The sequence below is a fragment of the Mchenga conophoros genome, linkage group LG4 (assembly GCF_057382185.1).
Source record: "Mchenga conophoros isolate Kocher_MC1m ecotype Shallow Benthic linkage group LG4, M_conophoros_male_GT1.1, whole genome shotgun sequence".
Taxonomy (NCBI): Eukaryota; Metazoa; Chordata; class Actinopteri; order Cichliformes; family Cichlidae; genus Mchenga; species Mchenga conophoros.
Genome location: NC_140529.1, coordinates 32,713,758 through 32,741,069, shown reverse-complemented (window position 1 = coordinate 32,741,069; position 27,312 = coordinate 32,713,758). Strand labels below are relative to the sequence as shown.

Here is a 27,312-nt window from a genome sequence, read left to right as displayed (position 1 = left end):
CACGGTGGAGGACACAGAGGGAGTTGCTGTGATCATCACTTATTTTTTAAAAGGAAAAAAAAACAACAATAAATAAAATAACTGCTCCTGCACTGCTCCCTGTATGTTCCTACAGACTTTAATGCTGATTTTGCTATGAAGCAGGTTGTTTTCCATCAGGTGCAAAGTGGACAACACCGCCTGGGACATTGCGTCTTAACGTGCGGCTAATTTTTGGATAAAATTGTGTTTATTCTCAGAAAACTGCAAAAAGTTTAATCAGTACTTCACATGTTGCAGGCAGTGGTTCATTCTGTGCTGTTTTTATGGTGATGGATGCTTCAGGGACTCAGATTAACCTCCTAATGCCGAGGTCATGGCAACCTGTCTGGGGTTAGGGTTAGTTTTGTTTGGTCACATAACAAATAGGAAACCATTTTCATAAACAAGAAGATGTTAGATTTCCTATAAGGTCTAATACATTTTGACAGCATTAGACTCTATTTTCTTGTAGAGGAACATTTTGTTAAAAGAGTGCAAGTTAACTAAGCGCCTATAAAGGGGTCGACAATGACCTGGCAGATGCAGATTGAACAGTTTTGATTGGATTCAATTTATGCATGTGATGTTCTGCTCCTTAACCTTAAATGAAAAAAAAAAAATAAAAAAAATCACAATTGCATCTCTATACAACGGTTTATTCTGCAGTGAGCAGTGCAGCTGTATCTCCAATTCCTGTGATGGATTTTTAAAGGAACTTGTTTTCCTCTGTGGCCTCGGACCATAACAAGGACAAAAACACTGAATCACACACTGGAGTTGTGTTCAGGGAAAACAATGATTGGGGGGGGGGGGAAGCAGGGTTTGGTGTTGGAGGAGAAACCTCATTAGAAAAATCACGGCACACACTGATGACATCACGAAAAACACGGATGGCATCGGTCAGTGAAAGAAGCAGTACGAAAAGAAACGCAATCCTCACAAATGAATGCAGGAATGAAGCCCTGGATTTGTCTTTCATGTATCGTAGTAAAGGGAACACCCAAATCTCTTGAGAAACCGGGGAGGGTTGGTAAGGTTTTCTGGATGGAGCTGTTTCTCAGGGACTCAGCAGTAATGACCACGTCAGTGTATTTTCTGCTCAGCTTAGAGAAGTTCTCTTGTTTACTAGAAAGCTAGTGATGACATTCAAAATGTGACACAGCCTTTCTTACTGCTACACTAACATCACTTACCCACTACAATTCTGATACACATAGGACCAACGCAGTTTTTACTAATGCATTACTAATGCATTACTAACGCATTACTAATGCATTACTAACGCATTACTAACGCATTACTAACGCATTACTAACGCATTATGCCAGCCCAAACTGGCTTTAGCATATAAAGAAACTACTGTCACTATTTACAATTAGAGAGCAAAGTAAGAAATGAACCGACTGCGCCTGGATTTTGAAAACAACTTTTGTAAATCACCCATAAAACCAACAACACCTGAGTTCTATTATTGAAAATCTGGCCTCTTAAGTTAACTATGGCGACAGCTATGAGCGGACTTTATAGACAGAAACAATTAAATATTAACAGACGACCCTTTTGAATCGTTTTCATCTGAACTTTTCTAATGTGAGGATCGCAGGATTTCTGTTGTTTCTTCTTGAACATTTTTTTTGTTTTCGTCTGTATAATTCTGTTGATTAGTATAGATTTGGTATACGTTATTAGGATATTACACATGTTAAATATGAATTTGATGGGTAGGATACTTGAGTATTCTCTCCATACCATCACTGGTGATGATCCCAGTCCGACCTTTGAACCCTAACCCTATGTTTGGAGACAAGCAAAAAGTACTTTTTGGAAAAAATTGGGATTTTTCTTTGGCCTTGACTGAAAAGACATTCTAGTAGCACAGGGTTCAAGTGAAAGCTAGGATCATCACTGATGATAACTTAGATCTCAGGGGTAAGGCAAAGTGAAGCTCAAGTGCAGCCCTGGCAGATTAACTGATCTCAAGCCTACATCAGCTGATACATTTCTAGGCAAATCTCATATAAGGCGCATAATTTAAGCCGCTTTGCAACCCATCTCCACCCCAGCTGTTCTTTTTGCAATGTGTTTGACTATATGAGTATCACATCCTTTGCAACTGAAGCCAGGTCTGCTGCTCTTCCTGCTTGTATGCAGGCTGGCTGTTAGGAAACCTCAGAACAGACTATAGTAGTCCTGACTCAAATACAGTTATATGTTGCTCTACATAGCAACTTTACAGTTTGACAAGCAAGTACGGAACAAACTGTGAATGTAATTTTCCTTATAACCTTATTTTGCATATATTCTTTTTAAAAGATAATAATATGAGATGCTTCGCTTGTTACCATATATACCAGTGCCACATTAGACATTCCTAGTTCACACTGTGCCGATAATACATGAGAGGACACGTCCCTGTGAGTCCACCCCAAGCTAAACAGACTTCCTGTTACGTCTGCACTCACTTTGGCTACAAGGAGGGAGCTTCCAGCTGCCATCTTGAAGCTTTTACACAAAATATTTTCTTTTGAAGGGATAATGAAACAATGAAACAGCACCATGCAGAGTCCCTTTACAGGCAGAAGTGATGTTAGGATTTTTACGATGGGGCCACACAGACCGAAATTGCCTGTAGGATGAGTGCAGCGCAGTGCTCGGCAAGGCACAGGCCACCAGTGAAGGAGTTGTCTCTCAGTGACAGAGCACAGTTTACACTCCGGTGTCAGATAAAGCAGCTTTAACACTCAGAGAGCATCCAGTCATCCATTAATTCATTAGTCAGACTGGGGCCGACATTGAAGTGACATGTTTTTACAGAGACTTCAGTCTGACGCTGAGAGGGAGACGCTGACTTTCAGGAGGGTAATGGAGACCATGGAGACACAAACCATCACCACCGCTAACACACACACACACACACACACACACTCTCTCTCACACCCATTATTATTACTTTCACAGTATGGTGCACTGATTTGGTTGCACACACACTCACACACACAAACAGTGCCATCCTACCGCAGTGGCTGCTCCACAGGCTCAGCTGAGAGAAAGAAATGCAGAAATGTACAGAGAAAGTGAAAGGTGAGCAACATGGAGGGGAAAAAAAGAGGTCAGCAGAAAGAAGAGAAGTAAAGGCACACTATCAAACACCGAAACACTCAAACTGCTAACGGATGTTCATTCCTTGAGCTGCTTTCCAGTTCTGTTGGAAAGTAGGGAAATCATACTTTAAACTGGGACAAACTTCCAAGGAGAATTCTGAATCAGGCCAGGAATTCTATCAACTGCCTTTAAGCAAACACAATCTGTTAGTCCTAGAAATATATTCCTTCAGATTAATTGTAAAAACCTCTCAGTGGAACTTCGGTGATCATTGGTTTCTTTTAATATTTATAAATGTATTACTGTTGTCTTGTTTTAGACAAACCTGGCCGCACAACATTCAACACACAAGTGAGGAATTACCTACTTCCAGCTTTAAATGAAAAGCAGCAGCATTCGTTTCGCGTTTACTAATTCTAACTCAGTGCTACTGGTGCGGCTCGTCACAGAAAGGCGGAGCTGTAAACAGCGTGCTCACCCGAGGCTTCGCCGAGCAGAGCGGTCCTGCCGATGTTGGAGAGCAGGTGGTCGATGTTGGGGGCGGGCTGCACGTCCTCCGTGTCCACTGGTGTCTGCAGGGACGGGGTAGATTTACTTTAAAAACTCGGAGCATTGCATCCATAAACTGTTAAGTATCCGCCGTAGTTTTAGGGGCCTTTTATGTCTTTATTATGGGCAGTACATGACAGCAAATGAAGAACAGAGTGAGACAGACTCAAATTGGGGACGTGGCTAGCATCTCAATCCCTAGGCCAAGAGCTCAAATGCAGCTATCATTAATTCAGCTCCATTTCTGGAGATCAAGTGTAGCGGCTGCTGCATACTTATGAGACAATTATCATTAGGGAAATATTAGTTACTGAAACTGGAAGAAGATTCCTAGAAAGGTCAATAAGTCTTGAATGATTTGCTTTTGAATGCATGTCTCAACAATTTCCAATTTCACAAAGATTAAAAATTAAATGTCGCCACCAAACAGCAGAGTGACTTGTTGGGTTTGTCAGAGAGCTCCAATTACATCATGAAAAGAAAAATCATAAATATTAAATGACCAAATAAAAAGAAATAATGAATGATGTGACTCTTCACTCAACCAGTCATTTTTCTTAAAATGTTGGATACAATGTTTCAAATTCCCGCAATAATGGATTTTCTTTTTTTCCTGTCATTTTCTAGAGCAATAGAGATTCTTTCGCAGAGCTGCTTTGCAGTTATTTGCAGTGACGTTTGCAACTTTGTGCCAAACATTCTGCACTTTTTATTTGTCAGTTGCAGCATCTATCATTGCCTTTGAAAGCATACCTTCTCATCCTTGTCTAGCTCGTCAGTGAAAAACCAGGTGCACTGCAAGAAAGCCGGAGAAAGAAATACTGAGCATGACTTGGATACTATTAAGGATGTAAGTGATTTATACTGTTCGTGCGCGTTTGCATCTCTCACGTGTTGTATGAGCGTTTCTACGATCTTGTAGCGGTCGGGCATGTGAGTGACCATGTCTTTCATGTTGTCCTCAGACGTCCGAACCAGCGTCGGCCCAAACACGAGAGCCAAGTTACGAGGCTCCATCTAGAGACGCCAGGAACATATTGATGGCATTAATACCAAATACTTAACAGTGATACATTTCGTCCGCATTTACAAATTCCCTTTATCCCACCTTGTTTTTATCCGAGTTGTCGGCTACAGTCTTCAGGTGACCAACCAGGAACTTGAGAGTGTGGTAATAATGATCTGGGAGGTCGCGGATCTGTACAAATGAAAGGAAAACAGAGTGAAACATCAAAACCGTAAACCTGTTTAACCTGCCTGACTTCTGCGCGCACTTAACCCAAGCGGGTAAACACGTACCAACTTCTTCATGGTCTTCAGTCTGTCGGATGCATTTTCCATCCGATTGGCATCGATGAAGTCGTTGTACTTGTCTGTTAAGATATGAGAAGATATAAAAAGTCAGATGAAGCTGTGTGATTAGGCTGCATAGCGATGTTTTGCGATGGCATGTTGGAACCTGTTGGTCTCACCGTTGGTGAAGAGTGGCTCTGGGAGTTTCCTGAAGAAGGATTTGAGTAAGCTACTGACGACATTGAGGTCCTGCCACTTCTGCAGACGACAGAGCACACAGAGACGACTCAGATATCGTTACCAATCACCTTTTGTACTAAAAGTGCCAGTTAATTGTTTCTTTTTTTCCTCTCTTTGAGGATCGACAGTATTCTTGCCTTCTATGATCATGTAAAAAAAAAAAAGCAGATCCCAATGATTCAGCAGGCTTGTAGAAACACATTCAGGAGCAATAACTTTAAGTTGTGGTTTTCTGCATGACTTTAGAAGCCTCTCACATTGTTATCGAGGAATTTCCTGGAATCTTTTCAAACAATCTTTGGAAAGACTCTTGAAGGTTTTCCATTTCTACCTCTTGGACAATAACAGACTTCAAATTGTTTGGAAACGAGGCGCTCAAACTTGCTAATGATCAGTTTATCAAGTGCATTCAATTAGCAGCACCTGGCACCTGTGAAGCAATAAGTGTGTACTTACTGCTTCTGGATTTTGGCTTATTTTTTGCTAAATAAATTACAGCACTGAGGTTCATCTGAGGTTGCGTTTACAGGCTATTTTAAGACCTACGAAGCACCAGATGATTTTTTTATGTGCTGATATGTAAAATCTCAGAAATGAAAGAGGCTGCACTTTTTTTTTTTTTTTTTTTACACGACTGAATGTATATTTATATTTCTGCACCTCCTCTGCAGGGTTGATGTCCACGCCCTTGTTGAGCTGCTCCTGGAGCAGCGACACCATGGCGTTATTCCCTGGGACTCGGTAAATGCCGGTGTATTCCAGACCCATCTCCTCCACGAGGCCACAGCAGATCTCCACAATCATTGGAACGAACTGCAGAAGGAGACACGGAAACGTGTGATCACAGAAAATAAGGAAAAGGAAAACAGTTTTACCGCATTCAGGTGGTGACAGAGGTCAGTGTGGCTAACCTTGTTATTTGTACCAGGTTGACATTCCTCCAGCCTCACACCGAAAGCTTTGGGCCCAGCTTTCTTTGCTTTCTTCATGATGTTAATTCCCCATGGAGACTTGGGAGGGCTGCTCTCATCTGTAGGCAGGTTGAACAGAAACTTAGCAACTTCCATGTTTGACTAAACACCTTCTTATCCAAACGCTGTCACCCATTAAAACAAAAATAAAAAAGGATTTGAAAACCAGCAGACTGCTTTAATAGAATGGGATTAAAAAAATCTCTAAACATTTGAAAAGGTTAGTACTTACTTTGGGCAAGAGTTGCACTTTTTAGGTCAGTCTTATGTATAGTTGCTTTGTGTTAGCATGGTATAATTAAATATTGAAATAATATGGACAAAAAAGAGAAGAAACAACAAAGCAGTTGACTAAAGGTGCCTCCACAACAAGAGTGAATATGACAACTAAATGATGAGCTATTCACAACTTTGAGGAGTTCCAAATACACTCATAATTGGTCCAATTAATTCTTTATAGTTTTGATTCCAAGATTAGTTTGAAGACAAAGTCAGTAACAAAGTTAGAGCCCAGGATTCAGCAAATGCCGAATGCCAGCGTGGATGGCTTCGAGTCTCCCCGACACTGACCTTTGCCTTCTGGTTTGGGCGAGCGTGGCGCTCCAGCAGCGTTCTCCGTCTTATTGAGCAGGAAGGGAGGCTTCATACGGGACAACTTGGGAGAGGAGTCTGGCTTGTTGACAGCTGGACTGTAGGGGGAGACAGAGAGACAGTGTAGGTATTACTGTTGTGGTTCATTTAAATTTAGCTGTATCTGCTCGTCCGGTGGCAAAAATCCAGGACAGGTTAGAGTAAATTTAACTTCAATTTAAGTTAACCTGCATTTTTCTGGTGTGTGGGAGGGGAATATCCAGGCAGGATGAGGAGAAAGGACAGCAATATTCATGATCGGGTGACTCACCTTTGTTTTCTGTAGTCATTAAGCTTCTTATTAATGAGGGCCTGCCTGGAAAAGCCGAGCTCCTGCGAGACATAAACACACCTGCATTATGAGTCTGAGGTTTTCACTGAGAACATATTAAATGCATACAGTTATTGAAAATCTGCCCGGTAAAAGTGTGTTCTCTGACCTCGTTGTCTATCTTGCTGTTCTCCCCGATGACCTTTATCCAATTCAGCATGTCCTCCCGGTCCTCCGCTTGCAGCAAGTACTCACAGAAGTCCTGGGTGGTCAGCCGGAGGGCGTGCTTTCGTTTGGTCTCGCTGTACGCGATGTCCACCAGGCAGCCCTGGATGCTGATCGGCTGCTCATCCTCGGCCGAACCTCCAACTGTGGCTCCGCGAAGCACCGCCTCCCGCTTATCCTTGTAGAGGAACAGCGATTGGGAGCGAAGAACCGAAAAGACACGCTTCCACGGACGCATGGCGCTGCCTACCTTCTGTGAAGGAAAGAGGAGATGTGATGCGACTCCTTTGCTATGCTTTCCAGATTTCTCTTGTAATCAAGCTCGATTTGCCCACCTTGCCCTTCTCGGTGTGGATCTGCTTGTAGTGCAGCCATCCTTCTCGCCATACATCGCTGTAAGTGATGTTTCCCAGCTCCGAGGTGGAGTGACGTTTCGACCGAACCTCCTCCGCTGTCCCGATGTTGTCCAGAGACTGAAACACAATCGGAAAAGTTTTCAGGTAATTTGTTGACTTTCTGTTTTCAGTTAGCTAGTGTTTAGAGCGGATTTTCTCATTTCAAGTTAGTTTTTATTATCTGAAAATCTTTCGTTTTAGTTTCGATTCTATTGGTTTCAGTGTTAGTTTTAGTCTTTTTTTATTTTGGTTGTATAACATTTTTTTTAACAGAAACCAAAAGTAAGCATCTTACTTTTTCTTTTAAAGTTAGTTTTCAAAGCTCACAAAGTGGTTTCAGCTAGTTTTCACCTTCTGTTTATTTTTTAATTCTCAAGCTTCTTTTATAATGTGCAAAAACACATCAATGCATATTATTTTGTGTTGCTAATTATTGTTTAAATTTAAAATTGCTTTTAAAAATACCATGCAACAGTTTCAAAGAAAACTGTACTCTTCATGCTGACCTGGCAGAAGATTGCAGTAGTTTCCATACTGCAGAACCACCAGTTCAACTATCAGCTATCGCACCTTTATGTGTCTTTGTATATGGCCAAATATTACCTGATAAAAGCTTTATTAAAACATAACACAATCCTTTCCTTGCACAAATAAAAAGCTGATTTAAAAAGCTGTAATAACAGAAGACACACTCATAGTGTTCCAGTGTAACCAGCTCACTGTAGCTGTAGTTAAATTATATTTAACGTTGGCAAACTTAAGCCACGTGTCCCAACACTTCATTTCAGACTTTATGACTCTTTTATGGCAGCGTGTCACAGAAAAAACACCTCACTGGTTTTAATGACAAAAGTTTAATATGATTTGTGTCTCTGTAGCTCGGCGGTGGCAGGAAGAAGTCATTTGAAACTCCTTCAAAACCTCAGCCTGAATTTGATAATGAGAATTAAAATGATTATAATAACTTGTTTTAGATGTTTGTGCAACCATCCATACATTTTTTTGTATGACCGCATTTAAAAATATTAATGTTGGTTTGCCATAATTAATTCATTGCCTTAGTTAAATAAATACAAATGACTAGTTTAAATTCAATGTGGGTTGATAATGATTTAGTTGCATTTGTTTGCATTTTAGCTTCGTCTTTGAATTTTATGATAACATGCAAAGTATTTACAGATCGTGTCAGTTTATGTGCAGTAATAAAAAGTGAGGAACTCACCCCATCTGTGAAGAAGCTCTTCACTCTTTTTGGAAGCCTCCTACTTGAATATAACATCACAACAAAGAGTCGTTAATATTAATAATGTGAAATATAATTTCTATCAGGTGTCTGGGATCTGCAGTACTTACAAGGATCGTCCGTCCTCTCTGAACGTGTTGAGTCCTTCGTCACATGACTTGGAGCGCTCGCTGGAGATGGCTAGAACATAGGAGGAACGGCGACTGGATTTAATACTGCCTGCTCAGCGAGGGATGAATGAATGAATGGAGAGAACGAGAGAGAGAGAAGAGAGCAGAAAGAAAGAGAAAGAGGGAAAAAAAAACAGAAAGAATGTTGATGTAATGCCAATCACCAGAGTGGATGGTGTTGGATTAGGAGATTGGGGCAGTGAGGGAGGAAGCGGGAGGTGGTGGAGGAAGGGGGGGGGGGTTTAACAGGGCGAGTGAATCAGCGACTTGGTGGAGATGGTGAGTAGGAACATGAGCTAGAGGAGTGGGGGTTAGACTGGTTTCCTTGGACCGTTTGCTCACCTCTGGCATACAGGTGTACACACCCATATTCATTTTTTTGTGCAGTTTTTTCACAATCATGCAAGTCTTGGTTTGTGCACCACCAATATGGGCTAAATTAATTTGAAAATACACAGATTGGGCTTCATGCACGCTTAGAATTGTGACCAAAAAATGATCTAAACCAATGTGTTCAAGTCCAATCTACAAATTCAACATGCAAACTGCTGAAACTTCATCTTGTCAAGCTATTTTGGTTTTTGAGTGAGATTTTAAAGTTCACTTCTCATAAAAACAAACTTTTTTTCAGCTCTATAAAATAAAACGTAAATTTCCACAACTTAAGTGCATCCTTAAGTTCAAGATTTCAGCTTCCCCCCCCCCATTTGTGTTAAGAAAATAAGGCAGTTAAAACACAATAAGGAGACAAAATGCTTCATAAGATGGAGATTACAGCAGTTATAAAATTGTATACTCTCTTCAAATCTCATGCTTTATAAATCCACATTGGAAATAAAAGGAGAATCTTAATTTTTGGCTGCATGCAGTGGCGAGGAAGGGAGGGAGGAGGGGGCACTCACTGCAGTCGTGTGAGAAGAGCCTAGTGAGGGGGAAGGTGAAGGTGGGGGATGCGGGGCTGTTGACCACGGCGGGCGTTGAACTCATGCCGCTGGAGACAACGGAGGACGCCGGCACGTGCCGGGCGCGCAAATCGGCGCCGGGGCTGGTTGGCTCGTCTGTGGGCGGGTGGAGGGAAGGAAGGAAAGGGTGAAAGAGAAGGAGAAGGGTTAGGTGTTAGCAAAAAGGGCGAGAAGGTAAGAAAAAAATGGGTTGGGTTAGGAGAAGGTAAGGAGAGGAGAGGTTTTAAGGTAGAGGAATGATGAGGAATTGGGGGATTACTATCAGAGAGACTTAAAAAAAAACGCTTTTCACAGTTTCTTTCACTTTAAATTTGACTATCACCTTAAAACATTTACCACAATACTTTAACATGATGCACTTCCAGATTCCCGTGAGAAGTACAAGAAAGTCAGAAACACATACATTTATATGGTCACTTAAGAACACACAGATGAAGCAGAAGTCACTAAAAGCTCCTGTCCTCTCTCAGGAAAGTAAGCATAGCTGCGACCCAACTACAGTAAGAAAAAGTCCCACAGGAACATGGCTGAACAGGCAAAAAGTTTACAGAAAATACAATACCTGCGTCTTCTGCTGCCATAGGAAGAACTGTTCAGTAGCTAACAGAGAGGAGGGGGTTTTGTTACAGGTTTACTGGCTCATGGTTTCAGTTCTTTGTGAAATCTACCCTAGCGCAGGCATGATCTGATATATGCAAGAGAAACCGTTACTGTCCAAAAGGTAGAAAATAAATTATTGGGCATGAATGATCTTTTCATTTTCTTTCCAACATAAGAATTCTGGGGATTTTTTTATGCTGATAAAGAAACGTAGTTTTTAAGAAGACAAAGGCATAAAATGGTTAGGATCACACAGGCTACTAGTCATCAGCAGTTTCAGGTAAAGGGATATGAAACTAACGCACAGAAACATTCATACACAAACACGCTCACACTTCCTGACTGACAGCGAGGATTAGGGGCTGGTCTGATATTTGCATGCAGTGAGGAGAAGCTGGATTTGCCGTGATGTTTTAAACTCTCAGGACCGAAATGCGTCGAGGCTCTGGTTTGCTCTCGGAGGAAACAGCAGAGGGCAGCACAGCCTCACTCCGCCACACTTCAACTGACCACCACATGGTCATTTTAGAAAAACCCTGCACTGGTTTCATATTTAATTTTCCCTATTTTAATAACCATCTCTCTTCTTACAGTCCAGTCCTCGAACATCCTTCGTCTCTTCCCTTTCTTCATGCTCTTCTTCCCGCCCTCGCTTTTCTATTCTTCGCTCCTGTGCATTTTAGAGGCCGACATAAGGCGGAAAACATTCCCAGTCTGGGATAAGGAATCTGCCTGTTTACAGCATGGCCCAGAAATAGCCGGGCTGTGGGTTTAACAAAGGCCGTCATTAACAGGCAGCCAGAGTGAGCTCAGAAACACGACACAGAGACAGACCAGCAGAGGGGAGCAGCATACTGAAGTACACTGTGCTGCTGCTCTACAGTACATATAGTAAAGGAGGAATTCCTGACTCAGATTTGTCCTGGACAAATGGTGAAGATAGAAGAAATGCTTAAAGACTCATTCCTCTTTGGAATATTTACTTTATTAAGAGGGACCTATTGTGTTTGATTTCTAGTTTTTATCTTCTGCATGATATACAGTTCCAATTAATTCTTATTTATCTTTATTACATCTAAACTGGACCTCATTTCATGGACTCTGAACTATCTGAAACCAACCCTTTTAGCTCCTCTCCCTTTAGGGCAAAGATGCCAGCTTTCCTTTGACTGGCTGTCCCTCACAACTAGAAGGTTTCAACTCCATGTGGAGTTTCTTAGGGATATTCCTTCTCTCTGACATCATACAGAGCCAAGAGTTGAATATAAATAGTCTGAGGCCTGAGTTTTTGCAGCATGTTTTACTAGCTGTACTACCTGTACTCCTGCTTACGAAATATCTCAAAGAATTAACTGACTATCAAACTAACCTGTATGTAGCAACTGTAATTCAATGTAAAGAAGTTTAGACCAAGAAAATGAGAGAGAATGAGCTTGAGCTTTCAATACAAAGTAATTGAAAGCAGGTGCCTGTAAGAAAACACAGAGGGCCAGTACACAGGCCAGTACACGAAGTCCATCATGTCCAGGGTCCAGCTAGTAAAGACAGTCATAGAATGAACCCCCACATAAAACCCTTCATCTAGTAGAGCAGTACAATAGCTGCATTGAAGGCGGGAGCCCCCACTGTTCCCCACAAGGACCATGACAAAAACCTCCTGGCAATTTACAGCTTACAAAGACTCCAAGTGGGCGCACAATAAAATCCTGCAGCAGCATTCGATATAATTTGTCGTTTCATTTTGTAGGAGCTACCAGAAACACAGAAAGTATTAAACACTTCATTGAATTTAGGAAAAATTCAATATGGTGTACGAGATTTGATAAAAACATACAGTATCTGCATTCAGACACGGTTTGCCTTTGAACTGCTATCTCACAGACACCCATGCTTTGAAAAGAAGAAGAAAACCAACAGCCCATGAAATTGCGTGTCCCTAAACAGCCTCAGATTATATCAGCATCTGCGTCAGTTGGATAAAGAAAGAAAGAAAGAAAGAAAGAAAAAGAAAGAAAGAAAGAACGAACGAACGAACGAACGAACAACTACTTCTTGTCTATCCTAGTTTCAGTTTGTGGATATTAAACATGTCCTGACCTGCTGCTCTGGCTGCTTGGTTTCGTTTAATTCAGGTGAAAGTACGAGGCAAGAATGTGCTCTGACGGATTGACAGCGAGGACGAGAGATGCCTTCCTGGTTTCCTGTAGTTTCTCTCTTTAAATGACTCTCTGGGGCAGAGCGCAGCTTGGCTCAAATATCCACAGTCATTCCAAGATGGGTCAAAGCTTCCCAGTCAGCTGATTTGAATCTATTCAACATTAATGCAAGTTTTCCCCAGCCTGCGAGTGGGCGATATAGGCAAGTCCAGCCTCACCGGCTGACTTCATTTGCTTGTGGTTTGACTTTGACTAATGTCCGTGTCAAGTGATAGAATCTAATCAGAAGCCTACAGGGCCCCTTCTGTTTGAGCCTTTTCAGAGCAAGAAACAAGCTCGAACACGATTGCAGTCAACTCCCACTGACGGCAACATATGCAGGCCATAACTGTAGAAAACAAACAGAAAAGACTGCATGTCCTACTCGGACGGTGCTATGACAGCTCGTTATTAGTATTACTGGTTTAGATTAAAACCACTGTCAGTAGCTGTTGAGCTCCTGTCACGCCTCAACACACAAAATCAAACTCCACCGATGTGAAATTGAAAATTATCCCTCTAAACAACAACCCACATTCAGGAAGTCCAGACCTCCACCTCATTTCCTCAGCACAGTGAGGTGACCTTAAAGTCAGGAGGGCAGCCAGCAGGATTAGTGAACTTCCATCGCACATACGACTAATATGGTGCGTAAGACTGTGGGAATACCGCAATTACCCAACGCAAACATTCACAGACGGATCGGAAACTGCGTCTGGGCAGACTCTGGCGTCTGAATATACAGACGAGGAGGAAATTAAACAACACACAAATTCAAATTTTCATCTGCTTTGCATTTCCTCTCGGTTAAGCTTTCGCTAACGTTCAATAAACACTCAGTGTAGATTACATTTTAGAGGACGACTAATGAAATCTCAAGGTCAGTGTGGGGTTTTTTTGTGTTAGGGAAGTAGGAGAAGGGACATGGGAGGAAGCTTGGAGGCTCCCTACTCACCTATGAAGGGGATGGAGGCCAGAGAGTCATCCTCTAGTGGGAGGGGAGCAAGGTTTCCATTTGGTTTGCCTGAGGCTACATCTCCTGTGGAACCGGGAGCTGGGGCTGAGTCTTTGGGATCAGGAGAAAACAAAGAGGGTTCTAGCCCATCCAAAGGCAGGGCATAGTGAGGGTGACGCATACCCTGGACATTCCTCCGCCCCGTGGGGGGTTTCTGCCTCATCACCACTTCCTGGGTCTGTGCCACCAATTCAGCCTGCCCTTCCACTGCCCCTCGTTCCCTCTCGTGGTTTGTTGGCCTGTACCCTCTGTCCTGGGATTCGGGCGTGGCGGAGGCAACTGGAGTTGTGGTGGAGGCAGTGGGAGGTGCTGGCGTCCCCTCTGGAGGGCTGGTTTTAGGTACTGGGTTCCAGTTTAAGTGGGGGCCAGAGTATGAAGGGTCCCTGAACGAATGAGCCTGCTGCAGGATGCGGCCTGTTTTGCGGTAAAAAGATGGGCTGTAGCTACGGTAGCCCACCGGCAGGTCGTCCACGCTCTGTCCAGGAGGAAGCCGCCTGCTCTGAGTGGGCGCCGGCTGTGGCTGGGTGTGGGTCTGTGGGTGGTGTTTAGAGGTTGGCTGTGACTGCCGGGACACTTGAGGAGCTTGCGCTGCGCTAAAATGGTTGCCCTGCCTGTGGTAAGCGTCAGTCCTCGGGGGAGGCTTGGGGGCCTGCTGGAGCCACGCGGGCCTGTCAATCCGAGGCGAGACCAGTCCAGCTGCTCCTCGGTCCAACATCTCTAACGAGCGACCATGGTGGTCGTAGAGGGCGAGCAAATTTTCAGAGCGTGTTCGAGTATAGTTAGTGGCAGTGTGGTCTCCGTAGGACCAGTATGGCTCCCCTTGGGGTCCGGGTCCTGACTGCTGAAGTAAGAGCAGAGTGTCCTGGGAGGCGCTGTGTGGCCAGCCACCTGTACGCTGCTGCTGCCTCCTTGAGTCACTGAGCCGGTCTTGTGAGTAGCTCCGATGGCGGGTCTGCATCTTGCGTACTGAGCGATCCGGCTGCTGGTTGTAGTACCAGTCAGAGAGGGCCTGCTGGCAGCGGTCACTGCGGCTGTGGCTGACCTGTGGCTGAGGGGGACTGGTCCAGGCTGAGCTGGACTTGCGTGGCTGAGCCTGTGAAGAACTGGCACCATGGTGGTTGGGGTAGTGAACTTGTAGCGGGCTGGACAAAGGGCCTCCGGAGGAGGAAGACGAAGAGTAGGAGCGTCCCCTAATCTGGCCCTGAGGCTGCTGGCTGGTCATACCGTACTGGATCTCCTCTGTGCGGTGGGCTGGACTGCTGTGACCCACACCACCGGGCTCGCCTGGCCGCCCCTCCTGCCAGCTGGCGGGGCTGCACACAGCAGATCGGTTGTCCAAGGGTGATGAGGGGCTGGAAGAACCTGGCCAGCGACTCCAGTTATCCAGCTGGTTCTGGCCCATGGGGGATGAGAGGGGAGCTCCAGAAACCGACGTCGTCTTGGAGCGTGGGTAACATAGGGGGGGTGGCGGCGGAAGGTTTTCAGCTCCCCCAGCGTACGGTTCATTACCCGTCAGGTAGGCATCCTGGGAGTACGCCTAGAGAAAGGAGGGAAGATGGAGGAACCGTGAGAACAGACGTGACAGGAAGAAATGAGAAATTACAAAGGTAGGTAGGTAGGTGTGTGTCTGTGTGCGCCTGTGTGTGTATGTGTGGAATGAGAAGTTTAAATAAAAATGGTCTCTTCCTGTAAACAAGTTTGACAACGGCACAGTGTCGTGCTGCTTTACACACAACAACAGCCTGAAAGGGAAGCTTCTGAGTTATTGCCACAGTTTGTCCCCGAGGCCTCGGCTCTCCACACAAACACAAACTAGCTACCAAACTGGAAGAATTCCCCCGAGAAAAGGCCACAACACTCACCGCACTGCAGCTAGCTATAAATACAAAAGTATCCTCTAATGTTATCTAAACAAATACAAAACACACACACACTTTGCTGCTTTAGGAGAATCCAAATGTAAATAACTAGCTTTAAATTACCCGATCATTTCAGGAATCGGCCACACTGCCATATTTAAACCAAAAACACACCTACTTCCAGTTATTTTTAAACTCGCATGACAAAGACATTTTAAATCAGTTTGACACTTTTAAAGGTTTACCTAATGAAACGTTTAGGCTGTCCAACAGAATCCAGAGCCTTTCCACAGCTTGTGCGTTAAGACCGAAGCCACACAAGCAGAAAAAGAAGAGCTCACTAACACCGCGGATGCGACAGCTCTGCAGCTAAAACATTCTGCTCTTCATTTTGTACCGCGTCCTCGTCCTAAAACATCCAGACTTTAACTTCTTTTCTTTTCCTTTGTATTTGTGACTTTTCTATCTGCTCTATCGACTTGTTTCTGCCTCTCTCAGATCTTTCCAAACTCCCTCTCTCCTCCTCCTCATCTTACTCCACCCTGTGGGAGTGTGGAGGGAGGTGCGCGGGATTGGTGAGGTCATGCTAGGAATGCAGCAAAGACAGGCGTAGCAGCGAGGGGAGGAGCGAGACAACAGAGGAGGGGGTTTATAATATTAAGACACGGCAGGACGCTTGGAAGGAGAGGGCAGTTTGGGGCATTTCTGGGAGGAACGGTGATGTTTCTGCATCTGTGAGAAAGACCAGTTAAATCAGCTCATCTGGTGTTTGTGTGTGTTGACGAGTTGCTCCAGGTTAATGGGAGGGGCATTTAACGATGCATGTTGGATCTTGTGGAAGAGCAACCTGTGGAGCGATAAAAATGTGTTTTACGGAACATGGGTGTGTGAGCGACAACCGAGTTTTTGGGTTGGTTTTTTTTTCCCCAAGCACAAACTTACCAGTGACAGATACCAGTGGTTTTAAATGATCATGTGTTGTAATCTAAACACAGAGCGGAGAGCCTGTGAGTCACTCTGCAGCCAGTCTAACAAAATCTTGAAATTCTTCAACAGTGACGCTGTGAATCATCTCTGCAGACTTCTGCAGTGTCCTAAAATAATGCATGTAATATGTGTGGGTTTATTTTGTGTGTGTATTTGAGGTGGGGGTGGGGGTGGGGTAAAATATGTGTGAAAAATCTCATACTCACACTTACCAACTGAAGCACATCTTCATCCTTTGGCATAATGGAGAGCTCCAACACGCTCTCACTGCAGGACACGTGCGACAAAAAAGAGACAAGAGCAAGAATAAGACTTCAGAGGCAACATTTGTACCTGTGGATTGTTATAGCTAAAATAAAAATACAATAAAATCAAATACAAAAGAAACCTTAAAAAAACTCCAGCTATTCTTAAACGAATACCAGTTAGGAATGCACTGATTTGAGCAGGAGGATAATGAATCAGTTCCATCGGGTAATCTGAACTGAGGTATGTCACTTGATGTTTCATACCTTCCATTAAAACTCATAATATGCAGCAAAAGACTAACAAACTACGTGAAAGGCAGAAAGCCAATCAGAATAGTTGGTTGTTGGGATTTTTTAGTTAATGTTTTTTTTGCCCTTGTGTGAATTTTTAGCATTTAGACTGATGAAATTATGTTATTTAAAAAAACAAACACCTGTGGCCCAGTTAAACAAGTATATTTGTAAAGGTGAAGTCACGCACTCCCTCCTACATTACATTTGGGCCATTAGATATGATTTGGATGCGTCGCATTGATCTGTCATGAGGTTATTCTCATATCTCAGGGTGAAACAAGCTATTCCTGTTGCTGCCTAGCTCGGCTTATAGCCAGATGGTAAGCTGGCAAGCATGAAGATATACACGAGTCAGTGCACATATCTCCACTTTTTGTGTCACTCTCCTATGACTTCTCTCACAGGACAATAAATCAACACTTAAAAGGCTCTGAAGGGGCTCACAGGAAGGGATTCTTACCTGTTCTGAATGAGGGCGATCACCTGTGAGTACGTCTTTCCTAGAATACTTTCTCCATTCACTTTCACCAGACGATCCCCTGCACAGCATGGACAGATTGTCATATTATATCACTAATACATTTGAGAACAATGAATCAGTAAACTCTGACCTTTAAAGCAAGAGGAAATGATAAAGAAAATGGGTAAGGGGTAAATTCCCTGAAGGCAGACATCAAAATAATAATGACCCGGAGTGAAAAATAAGTAGTGAACTTTTTGAATAATTGACTCTGGGCTGTCTAAAGTCAGCAAAACCAAAACCACATTAAGCAAATCACCTGTATTGGGTGGCATCAAAAGCCAGCTTGAACTTAATCTCACACTTTTTCACTTCATGTGGTGTTCTATGTCTTAAAGGCAAAAAAGTACATCAATAAAATTAAAATAGCTTTCAAGCATAAAGAACAGGTATGTTTAGAACAGCTCAGCTTTTGTGAACCAAGGCCTTGAGGAAAGGCGTCCGATAACTACCTGCTCAAATTTTATATGCATTTGCGGTTACTTTATGCAAGCTGAAACACATACTCGCAGGGCGTGTGTTTGCATACGTTTGAGGTAGCGTGCAACTCCGTGGATGCGTCAGTTTGCGTTAAATCAAGCTGGTGCTTTAACACCGAGTACTGGTTTGCTCTGCTGTCACAGAAATACACAAGAGGAAAACCTCACACACACTGAGCTCTCGTTCTGTAATAACTCTCGTCTCCTTTGTTTTTATTGTTAGTCAACTTCTCTCTGCATGCACGTGCAGCGTCACGTGACCTGCACGCAGAACAGATTTCCAATGCAAATCAAGGCGTCCTCACTCCTGCACAACGTGTTCCTTTTACCTGTACACAGGCCTGCCTGATGGGCCGGACCCTTTTCTCTCACGTTCTTCACAAATATAGTGTCCATTGGCTCCAACTGACCTTTCTGAAACCCTGAATGACAACATGAAAAGAGGGGATGCGCAAAGATCAGGACATAGACAGATTCAGTTAATGCACAAGGAAAGAAAAAGAAATCCACATGTGGGTATGAACGTTGTTACACATGAACATTTACCATTATATAATATTATATAATATTATTAATCATCCAAATATTGTAAACAATAGTCAAATAGTAAATAATAGTAAAATAACATAGATAAAATGCCATTCTGTATTGGAGGTGCACAGTACAACAATCCATTAGTTTACATTTTTTGCATGAACTCATTTGGGTAAATTCACATGCATATCTAAGCAGACATGACATTGATATACAGATGTACTCTCTGATGTATTTGTTTTGCGATTACTTCATGAATATCACCTGGGAGTCCACGCCAGGCTGGTTGTTTGATAAGCGCTACACCCACAAATCTTTCAGAAGCGCCGAGTAAAGCTGCAGGCTCAAACAAATCTGTTCCCCTTCTGCTGCGCTACACCTACGAACAGTTACTGCTGACACTTTCTACCAGCGCCCATCAGATATTTGTTAAGGGTTTGTTTTTGACACGAGCGACGTGGCTCCACAGTGTAGTTGTTTACGCGTTCACCTCACGAGTGAAAACTCCCTCGTCAGGTGAATCCCGGGAGAAGGCACAAATGCCTCGTGGGTTGTGTTAGGAAGAGCATCTCCTGTTGAATTCTTCCAATTCACATATGCAGAGCTACCTTCTGTCCCAACCCCGAGTGAACCAGGTAGCAGCTGAAAGTAGCACTTTTTCAGACGAGTAAATACGTCCATGAGCATCTAACTCAGAGGTTGTCAGACTGTGGGTTGCAAAAGTAAGGTAAATTTTTTTCAGGGAAAATAAATAAGAGTTTGCTTATACTACTGCATGTTTATTTATGTAAAATTAAATTTCTTATTGATATTTATTGATAAATATTCACACTTTTTTCAGCATCTCAAGTCAAGAAAACTAGAAAAAGCTGGAGAACCAGAAGTCTAACTGCAGGTGGATTTTTAGATGTAGTACTGGATAGCGTCCTGTAGGTGGCGCATAAAGGCTGCAGAGCAGGCGAGACATGAGGGAAGTACAGTAGGGTCTTGCCTCAATTACATCATCATTATCCCTATCCCTGTAGTAAGCTTTAACTGGAGCACTAATAAAAGACTGAGAAGGCAAAAAATAGAGGCAGCTCACCCTTTCCGTTACCGTTCTCCTCATCCTGCAAACAGAAAGACAGAATTACACATATTAGAGCAAATTTAAAGCGTAAAATTCCTGTAAGAGACATTTATTGTTGTCCTAGTAATTACAAACACATTTGCTGAGATGGTCTTTGGCCGCGTTTAAGAAGTTCTAGATGAGAGAGATCTGATAGCGAGGGGTAAACTTTTCCACATGCACAGAAAGGTCGACATGTGATGCAACGCAAGCGCTGAGCTTTAAAAAAAAAAGGTTTTACTTTTGGAAATGTGGGAAAAGTTGCTACTTCAGACACTGTCACAAAATTGACCATATACAAAGATTTGCAGGACGGAAACTGGCTGTGCCACATGGAAAATTTTGCAACCAATAATAAAGTGCTTTTTTTTTCATGCCCATTCAGCATTCAACTTTTAGACAAAACTGAGGGGAAAAACAAAAGCTATCACTACTTTTCCAGGCAGGAATGCTACCAAGTGATGATTCGGGGTTTACATCATGTAGTAGAAAGGCCTCATACAGGGCCCTCATACTCCTGATTTAAACACAGACACTTCAGCAGCATACGGCTTCTAACTTTGGCCACAGTTCTCAACCCCAGGTGACCTTTTTCTGAACAGAAACCAAAATGTGGAAGGATAAGATCAACTGTTTACAGCTTTCCCTCACGTGTCGGTGACTTCACTGACAATTTATGCCAAACCTCCTGACACCGACCTGTTTGTTTTCATGAGCTCTTAATGTTGCAGATCCAGCACAGACACTGACTATCTGGTTTGACAATCTGCAGGTGCTCATGACATCACACACACAGCGAGTAAATAAAGGCGGGGACAGTGAGAAACGAGGTGGTGAGATCTGATAGCTGCAGGTTCTCTGATCACCTTCACACACACACACGCACAGACACACACACACACACTAAGCTGAGTGGACAGTTTGTGGGCAGGGGCACAGTGGGCTGACTGCTGCCGGGCTTTATCCTGCGCTGAGTGGGCTCATTCCGGGCTCTGCAGACAATGGTGGAGGGTTTAGAGGCAGAGAAAGGATAGCTGCCGACCCCAGAATAGAACTCATAGCTGGGGACACTCACCACCCGGCCAGTCCTAATTTCACCACATCCGGAAGGAGATGGGAAGAGGTGGACACAAAAGTCTATGCTAGGGATTCTATACATCTGGAAAATTACTCATCCCTTAATTTATGCGGATGTCTGGCACTGGATTGAAAAGACTCTAAACCTACACAAAAATGCATCCGTATCCATCCTGTTGCTCACAAGGTACATCCCAGTTTTCAGTGATAATAAAACAGCAATTCTTCACTGTATCATCACACTAATAACTTGTTACTTTAATGTAATGTAACACACTTTTGGTCCAAAATTCAGTATTAAGATCAAAGTTACTGGACGGATAGTTATCTGGGGAGGTTCTCAGTCATCCAGGTCATGGAAGTCCGAGGAAAGCGACTGAACTTTGACCTCTCGATCCAAGAAACTTCTCCTTGATCAAATGGTTATGCAGGTACATAAACCCTTCCAAAAACAGTCTCCTCAGTTCCCAGTTCAACGGTGGCAAATATGTGCATTGCTTGGAATTTATTGCTCGTAAGGAAAGAAATGTGACAGCAATGTGCAAAATGTGCCGAGAAACACAAGGCTGGTAGCTAAAGACCACAGACCACCCAAATGTCTCCTCAGAATGAGTGAATTTTGACCAGGTAACAAAAGCAGAGCTGTTTTTCACATCTTCTACTACAGGCTTCAGGATATAATAAATAATAAAAGGAGCTAGCATCTAAAAATAGATCCAGTGTATGTCCTCCCTATCTGAATGAGTACTTTTGTTTATTTCAGCTTATATGTATGGCAATAGCATGACTGCTGTATGCTGTAACTCAGTAACAAGTACTTTGACACTACACAGCGTAAATAAGCAAAGAAATTAAGTAACAAAGAAATCTGTGGTACTGTAGTTACTTCTTTTTTTAGTTCACTTCATTTCACATTAAATAAAATATTGTTTTTTTCCAAAGTGAATAAAAATCAAGTTACATCCTAATAAGAGGAAGTGTCAAGAGAAGGTTGTGAAGACGCTGAAGGGTCCTGTTAGAACCACGACCCAGACGACCTGTGGACCTATAAATCGAGAACATGAATGAGTCACAGACCCTGTGAATCTGTACTAATTGGACACTAAGAGGTTAATTTGGGAGGTTTCCATGAAGCCTCTTCAGATAAGAACAGAAAGATCTGTGAGTCTAATTGTCCAAAAAACAACATGTGATCCCTTCTGAGGCAGAGGAGACAAGGGCAGAAATGAGGCAAAGGCCAGCAGTGGGCCTATTGTCTAGGGCTGGCATGGTACGGCCCGGCTGCCAGTGAGTGGTACCAGGATAAGACAACAGATCCCATTCAATTCGTGTTCCTATCAGCAGCTGCTAGATGGTGGGGTGGTATAAAAATAATAGAGGCCTTGTTTCAGCTGGCTCACCCCACCCCAGCCTCCACATCCCTCAATTTCACATCTGGAGACGTTTGCCCCCACACCTCAAACAGCTAAATAACCACTCGGGCTCATTTCCCAACACCAGAACAAGCCTGAATTCACCAGGGACAAAAACAGGCCTGTGAAACAAACAGGAGTAAAATGAAGGTGTTTTTTTTAATTCCTCAAAGTAGTAAAATCTAAGCCCCGGTCCTTGTTCTGTCTCCAGATCTTGTGCCTCTCTACCTCTAACAGCTCGGTTTCTTCGTCTTCTGCTGTCTCTAATCACCCAGGCTTGTTTTCTCCCTTTGTCTTTGTGTACATTTTTTGCTCCGCTCAACCTCGCTGACCCGCAGCCACAGTATGATTGGCTTTATCTCTGAGCTCAAATTGGCTCTCTCCTGAGTTCAGCGAGTTAAAGCTAAGGCCTTCGAAACCCCTTTAAATGCCAGCTAGGATGAAATGGAGACCATGTGTACTATAAAAACAAACACAAAGTACTTTGTGACACTAAGCCCTGAAGCACAACTGGTATTTTTATAACATAATTCAACACTTTTAAACACCTTTAACATTTAAGGCATTTTCTAGTGTTTCAGGGACCTGCAGACATCTGTGACTCTCACCTTGAGGTTAGTGTGCAAAGCGGATTCTGGAGGATAAACGATGAAGTGGCGTAATGTGAAACCGAAACCCTGGGAGTTCTTATGGAGGACCAGCGTCCGGGGACCCTTCCAGCCCATGCCGACCCCCTCCCTTCCCGGCCGGGTCGCCATGGGCGGCCGAGGGTTGTCACCGGCTGAGGAGAAACCATCCCTCCGCCCCTTAGCCTGTAAACACAAAGAGATCTGGTTAAAAACATTACCCCCAGCAGGAAAAGCAATTTTATACGAAATGACTGCAATTTGTCATTTAGTAAGCTGGAATATTTGCTTCTAATAAGATTTACGGGCATCAGAAATGTCAGCAATATCAGTTCTTTCCCATTATTCGTACCAACACTCCAGAAAAACCTGCAGTTGTCCAGATTTATGGCTCACTGGAGAAGCACAAGGTGCCTCTGTACTCAGTGACATTAACTCCGCCGCTGCCGGACCGCTCATTAGCAGCTTCCTTGTGAAGTCCTGTCTGCTAGCCTCTGCATGCCACCCAGCCTCAGAACAATAGTCAATAAACACACCTGGGGGAGGGCAGGGGGGACTATCAGGAAGAGGCCATATCTAGACGGGGCCAAGCGGGAAATGCGGGCATCACCCAGTTCAGACTACAGTGACCTTGGTCTTATTATAGGGAGAGAAGATCCAGGGACTCTGAGCGTGGAGAATAAAGGCAGATTTTCAGCACAGCTCTCTAAATTTCTCATTCCTGCTGCCGAGTAAATAAGTCCGGCAAGCTCAGCTGACAGACACACGTGAGAACTATCACCCGCCTGCTGCCCCATCGACCCACATCTGTCAGTCAAACACAATCACCTGACCAAACAGGCAGGAGTGGGAGCGAGGGAGAGAAGGAAGAAGGGAATCTGAGTGCCAGCTCACAGCTTAAGTCTGCTGCACACATCAAGTCACTGCAAAACTTTTCTTAGTAAAACTGAACTCCCTGCACTCTCACACTCTCCCAAACTTAAATTAAAACACTGTAATGACTAGTCCGACCAAGTCAGCCCGGTCTTTCAGTCACCGTGCCGTGCTTTATTTTGTTTAAAGCTGCAATCTTCTGCATACTGATGGTAAAAATAACTTCTTAGCATCTTACTGATGGATGCTACAGCATAAAAATGCAATGCACTGCAGACAAAAATAACATTTTTAACAGTTTCAGAAAGACAGATTATAAACAGTCGGATCATTTTTCTTCTTAGTAAATGATCATTTAGACAAAAAAAAGACATTGATTTGTTTTTCATTAACTAAAGATGAGGGCTGACACTGATACGAGCAAACCAGGAGCTGCACGGGGATCTTAAATCACATTGCGCACATTTTTACGCCTACGCACTGTTTTGGTTAAATCAACGATGAGCTCAGGAGGACACCATATTAAATGATGACATTTTATCTAATCCTACTTGAAGATTAGATTAGATTAGACGAAGTAAATGATGACAGAGGTAAAGGTTGCCCAAATAAGTTCGTACACTGGTTAAATGCTAACGTCATACACTCTGAGAAAGGCTACAGGAGTCTATTAAAAGTAAATGTGATCCACCTCTCACCTACTAACTGTTACATTAATGCACAAAACTGTCAACGGATACAAACAAGTACCACCTGCTTGACCGCCATCACATTCACCTGGATTTTGCACATTTACTAAGGCATGCGGCAACTGCTGCTGTGATTTGGCACAATATAAATGAAACTGAATAGAATATACATTTTTAATTTGTGCTATAAGCCTTTAAAACCCTGCAACAACAGAATTTTTACTCCCCACACAGAATCTTCAGCACATTTGAACTAATTTAATGACTAACAAAAACATCTGTATACTGGATGTTTTACTTATCTTATGATGTTTTTTCCACAGGTTTTATTGATTTAATATGGGATGAACACCCCTGTCAAAGGTCACTTTGTGACATGCCATTACAGCCCCAAAGATACAATAAAGGGTAGGGCTGTTCGATATAACGATATATATCGGATGACGATCTATCGTTTCATTTTACGCTATCTTTTGTTTCGTGGTGTCGCAAAATAAACTGTTTACGGCAATATTTTTTCATCGTTTTGATGGTCACGATAGTGGCTATATTAATTTCTTAAAGTTCTCTCTTTCTCTTATATTTAATATAACCACACTACTGACGGACAAGCACCTGTTTTGTCATTAGCAACAACGAAGGTAAAACCATCACGTGTCCGCTTGTTTATGTTCCACATAAACCTTTCACAATAAAGCTCAAGATCCTGTTGAGACTTTTCAAAATAAACTGAATCACGTGAAAGAGCAGATTATTTACGGATGAGAAGTAAAAAAAGAGCCGCCAGGTACTAAAAAATAAACCTTAGACTCAAACGTTAGAACAGGCTTTTCCCCGCAGCACGCCGTGTAATAAATACTCACAAAGAAAACGGCGGCCGTTACAACTTATGTCTAAAAATGTATCGTTTCATGCATCGGTTAAAACACTCCAGCTACATGCCGCGCAGCTGGAAACACTCCCCGCAAGTCGAGCTGCCCGAGATTCACAGAATTTACAGAAAATGTTACATTTTTGTGATTTATATCGTTATCGGGACGATAGAGTTTTGGTCATATTTTGGTCATATCGCACAGCCCTAATAAAGGGACTTATTTTATGAGTGTACAAGCCATGAATCAACAGAGGCCACAGATGTCATTTTAGGTGTGATTTGATGTGCATGTCACTTGATATGAAAAATGAGTGAATGCTCTGAGATTCAGATTACTCAAACCACACTGAGATATGAGTCAGTGTGCCCTTAAAAGTCGAAATCCTAAACTGTTTTGCGCGTCTTCAGATTCTGTGATTGTGTATGTTGCATACATGTTTTCGTGTCAGTGGGTTAGTATTTCTAGACCACATCATCTAGATGCACACCCCACATTCCGCTTCCTGTCCTCCCGATAAACATGCTTACACACAAGCACAATAACGCGCACAGGCCTGTCCTGGCAAATCTCCGCATGGCCACAGAACAACAGGAAGTGGCAGGCTTGAGGCAGGAAGTGGGGCAGCACTGTGGGGCGGGATAACCCTACAAATATAACCACGGAGAGTTATGGAGGCACTTCCATTCTTCACCCCTCTTTCTCCTTCCTTCCAACCTCTCCTCCCTTCCACCTCTTCTTCCTCTCTCTCCACTTCTATTCTTGCAATGGAAACCTGGCTCTGCCGACATTTACCGCACATGTTCTTTTCCTCTAATTTCACATTCCATCGAGGGAAAAAAAAGAAACCAAAAAATAAGTTTGCACTTATAGGCTACTTTCAGAAACATCAAGATGTTTGCTGGTTAAAACGCTTAAACTTAAAAGTACGAATATAATTTTGATTAATCTTGGCTATTTTCCAAACGATCACAAAAGATTATTTTGGAAGATATGATGTGCACGTTTCACAGACTGTGATATCCATAGATTCTCAAAGCTGGATCTTTAGTCTGGCAGTCTAAACAATGTAAAATAACCCTTCTATTTTCTTAGAGAGGCATGCAGCGAGGCCTATTATGTGAGCCGCATAAAGAGGTGCGTGAGGAAGGCAGGGGAGTGCTTGGAGTGTCAAATTAAAATGATAAAGAAAAAGAAAAGGCCAGGAAAGAAAAAAAAGAGGAAATGAAAGAGCAACGGGGTGAAAGGAGGAAGAGACAGAGTGAATTCCTTGGAGGGCGCGGGTTGATTTTGGACAAGTTGAAACACACACCAGCAACTGGCACAGGAGGGGCGGGAGCACAGATAGAGTGAATGAGACGAGAAGGATGAGGAGAGAAGGAGACGCAGAAGGAGGAGGAGTATCGGGCCCCAGCGAGGGACAGGCTCCAGCACGCCGGTTTCGACCACATGGCCCCTCCCGGCGCTGAGAATACTGAACCCTGTGATTACCCAAAACACACAGGGTCTGCCTGGGTCTCTGAGCCAGGAGGACAGTTTCCCACTCTGCAGCTCTGGACTGTGTGGGCTGTGTTTCTGCTCGGCCATTCTGCCGAATCTAGACTCAACCTTTTCCCCCTAAAACAAGACGAACCCCCTCTCATGCCCTCTGAGCATGATTCGACCAGTTTCCTCTGCCACCGCTACCAAAATAAAATTAAAAAACAGTTTAAGCTTGCTGACAGGCCTCTCCGGGACAGGACATTCGGTTTAACCAACAAGGAACTTGGAAAATTGTATCTGCGGTTTTGCAGTCTAATCTTGACTTCCTACGCAGGCTGGAAGCACAGACGAGGGAAACCTCGCTCCTGTT

The 27,312-nt window shown here is 43.3% G+C and overlaps 1 protein-coding gene across 13 annotated transcripts in view; it reads right to left on the bottom strand.

The window, feature by feature from the left end:
- arhgap23a (Rho GTPase activating protein 23a) overlaps window positions 1–27,312 on the bottom strand; it is a 68,649-nt gene that overhangs the window by 4,030 nt on the left and 37,307 nt on the right. For 3 of the 13 annotated variants that reach the window (XM_085271905.1, XM_085271902.1, XM_085271894.1), the window contains exons 2-22: window positions 23,009–23,212; window positions 19,888–19,912; window positions 18,599–18,691; window positions 17,731–17,809; window positions 16,935–16,995; window positions 13,823–15,419; window positions 10,013–10,168; window positions 9,051–9,159; window positions 8,920–8,962; window positions 7,638–7,775; window positions 7,247–7,555; window positions 7,078–7,139; window positions 6,747–6,865; window positions 6,117–6,235; window positions 5,866–6,018; window positions 5,145–5,223; window positions 4,972–5,045; window positions 4,781–4,870; window positions 4,564–4,689; window positions 4,426–4,467; window positions 3,602–3,695 (exon numbers count right to left, since the gene is read on the bottom strand). In XM_085271905.1, coding sequence (XP_085128031.1) covers window positions 3,602–3,695; window positions 4,426–4,467; window positions 4,564–4,689; window positions 4,781–4,870; window positions 4,972–5,045; window positions 5,145–5,223; window positions 5,866–6,018; window positions 6,117–6,235; window positions 6,747–6,865; window positions 7,078–7,139; window positions 7,247–7,555; window positions 7,638–7,775; window positions 8,920–8,962; window positions 9,051–9,159; window positions 10,013–10,168; window positions 13,823–15,419; window positions 16,935–16,995; window positions 17,731–17,809; window positions 18,599–18,691; window positions 19,888–19,912; window positions 23,009–23,212 — 3,772 coding nt within the window. Of the gene's footprint in view, window positions 1–3,601; window positions 3,696–4,425; window positions 4,468–4,563; window positions 4,690–4,780; window positions 4,871–4,971; window positions 5,046–5,144; window positions 5,224–5,865; window positions 6,019–6,116; window positions 6,236–6,746; window positions 6,866–7,077; window positions 7,140–7,246; window positions 7,556–7,637; window positions 7,776–8,919; window positions 8,963–9,050; window positions 9,160–10,012; window positions 10,169–13,822; window positions 15,420–15,986; window positions 16,248–16,934; window positions 16,996–17,730; window positions 17,810–18,598; window positions 18,692–19,887; window positions 19,913–23,008; window positions 23,213–27,312 lie in introns of those variants that run through there. The other 10 variants (XM_085271893.1, XM_085271899.1, XM_085271898.1 and 7 more) reach the window with 10 other exon arrangements.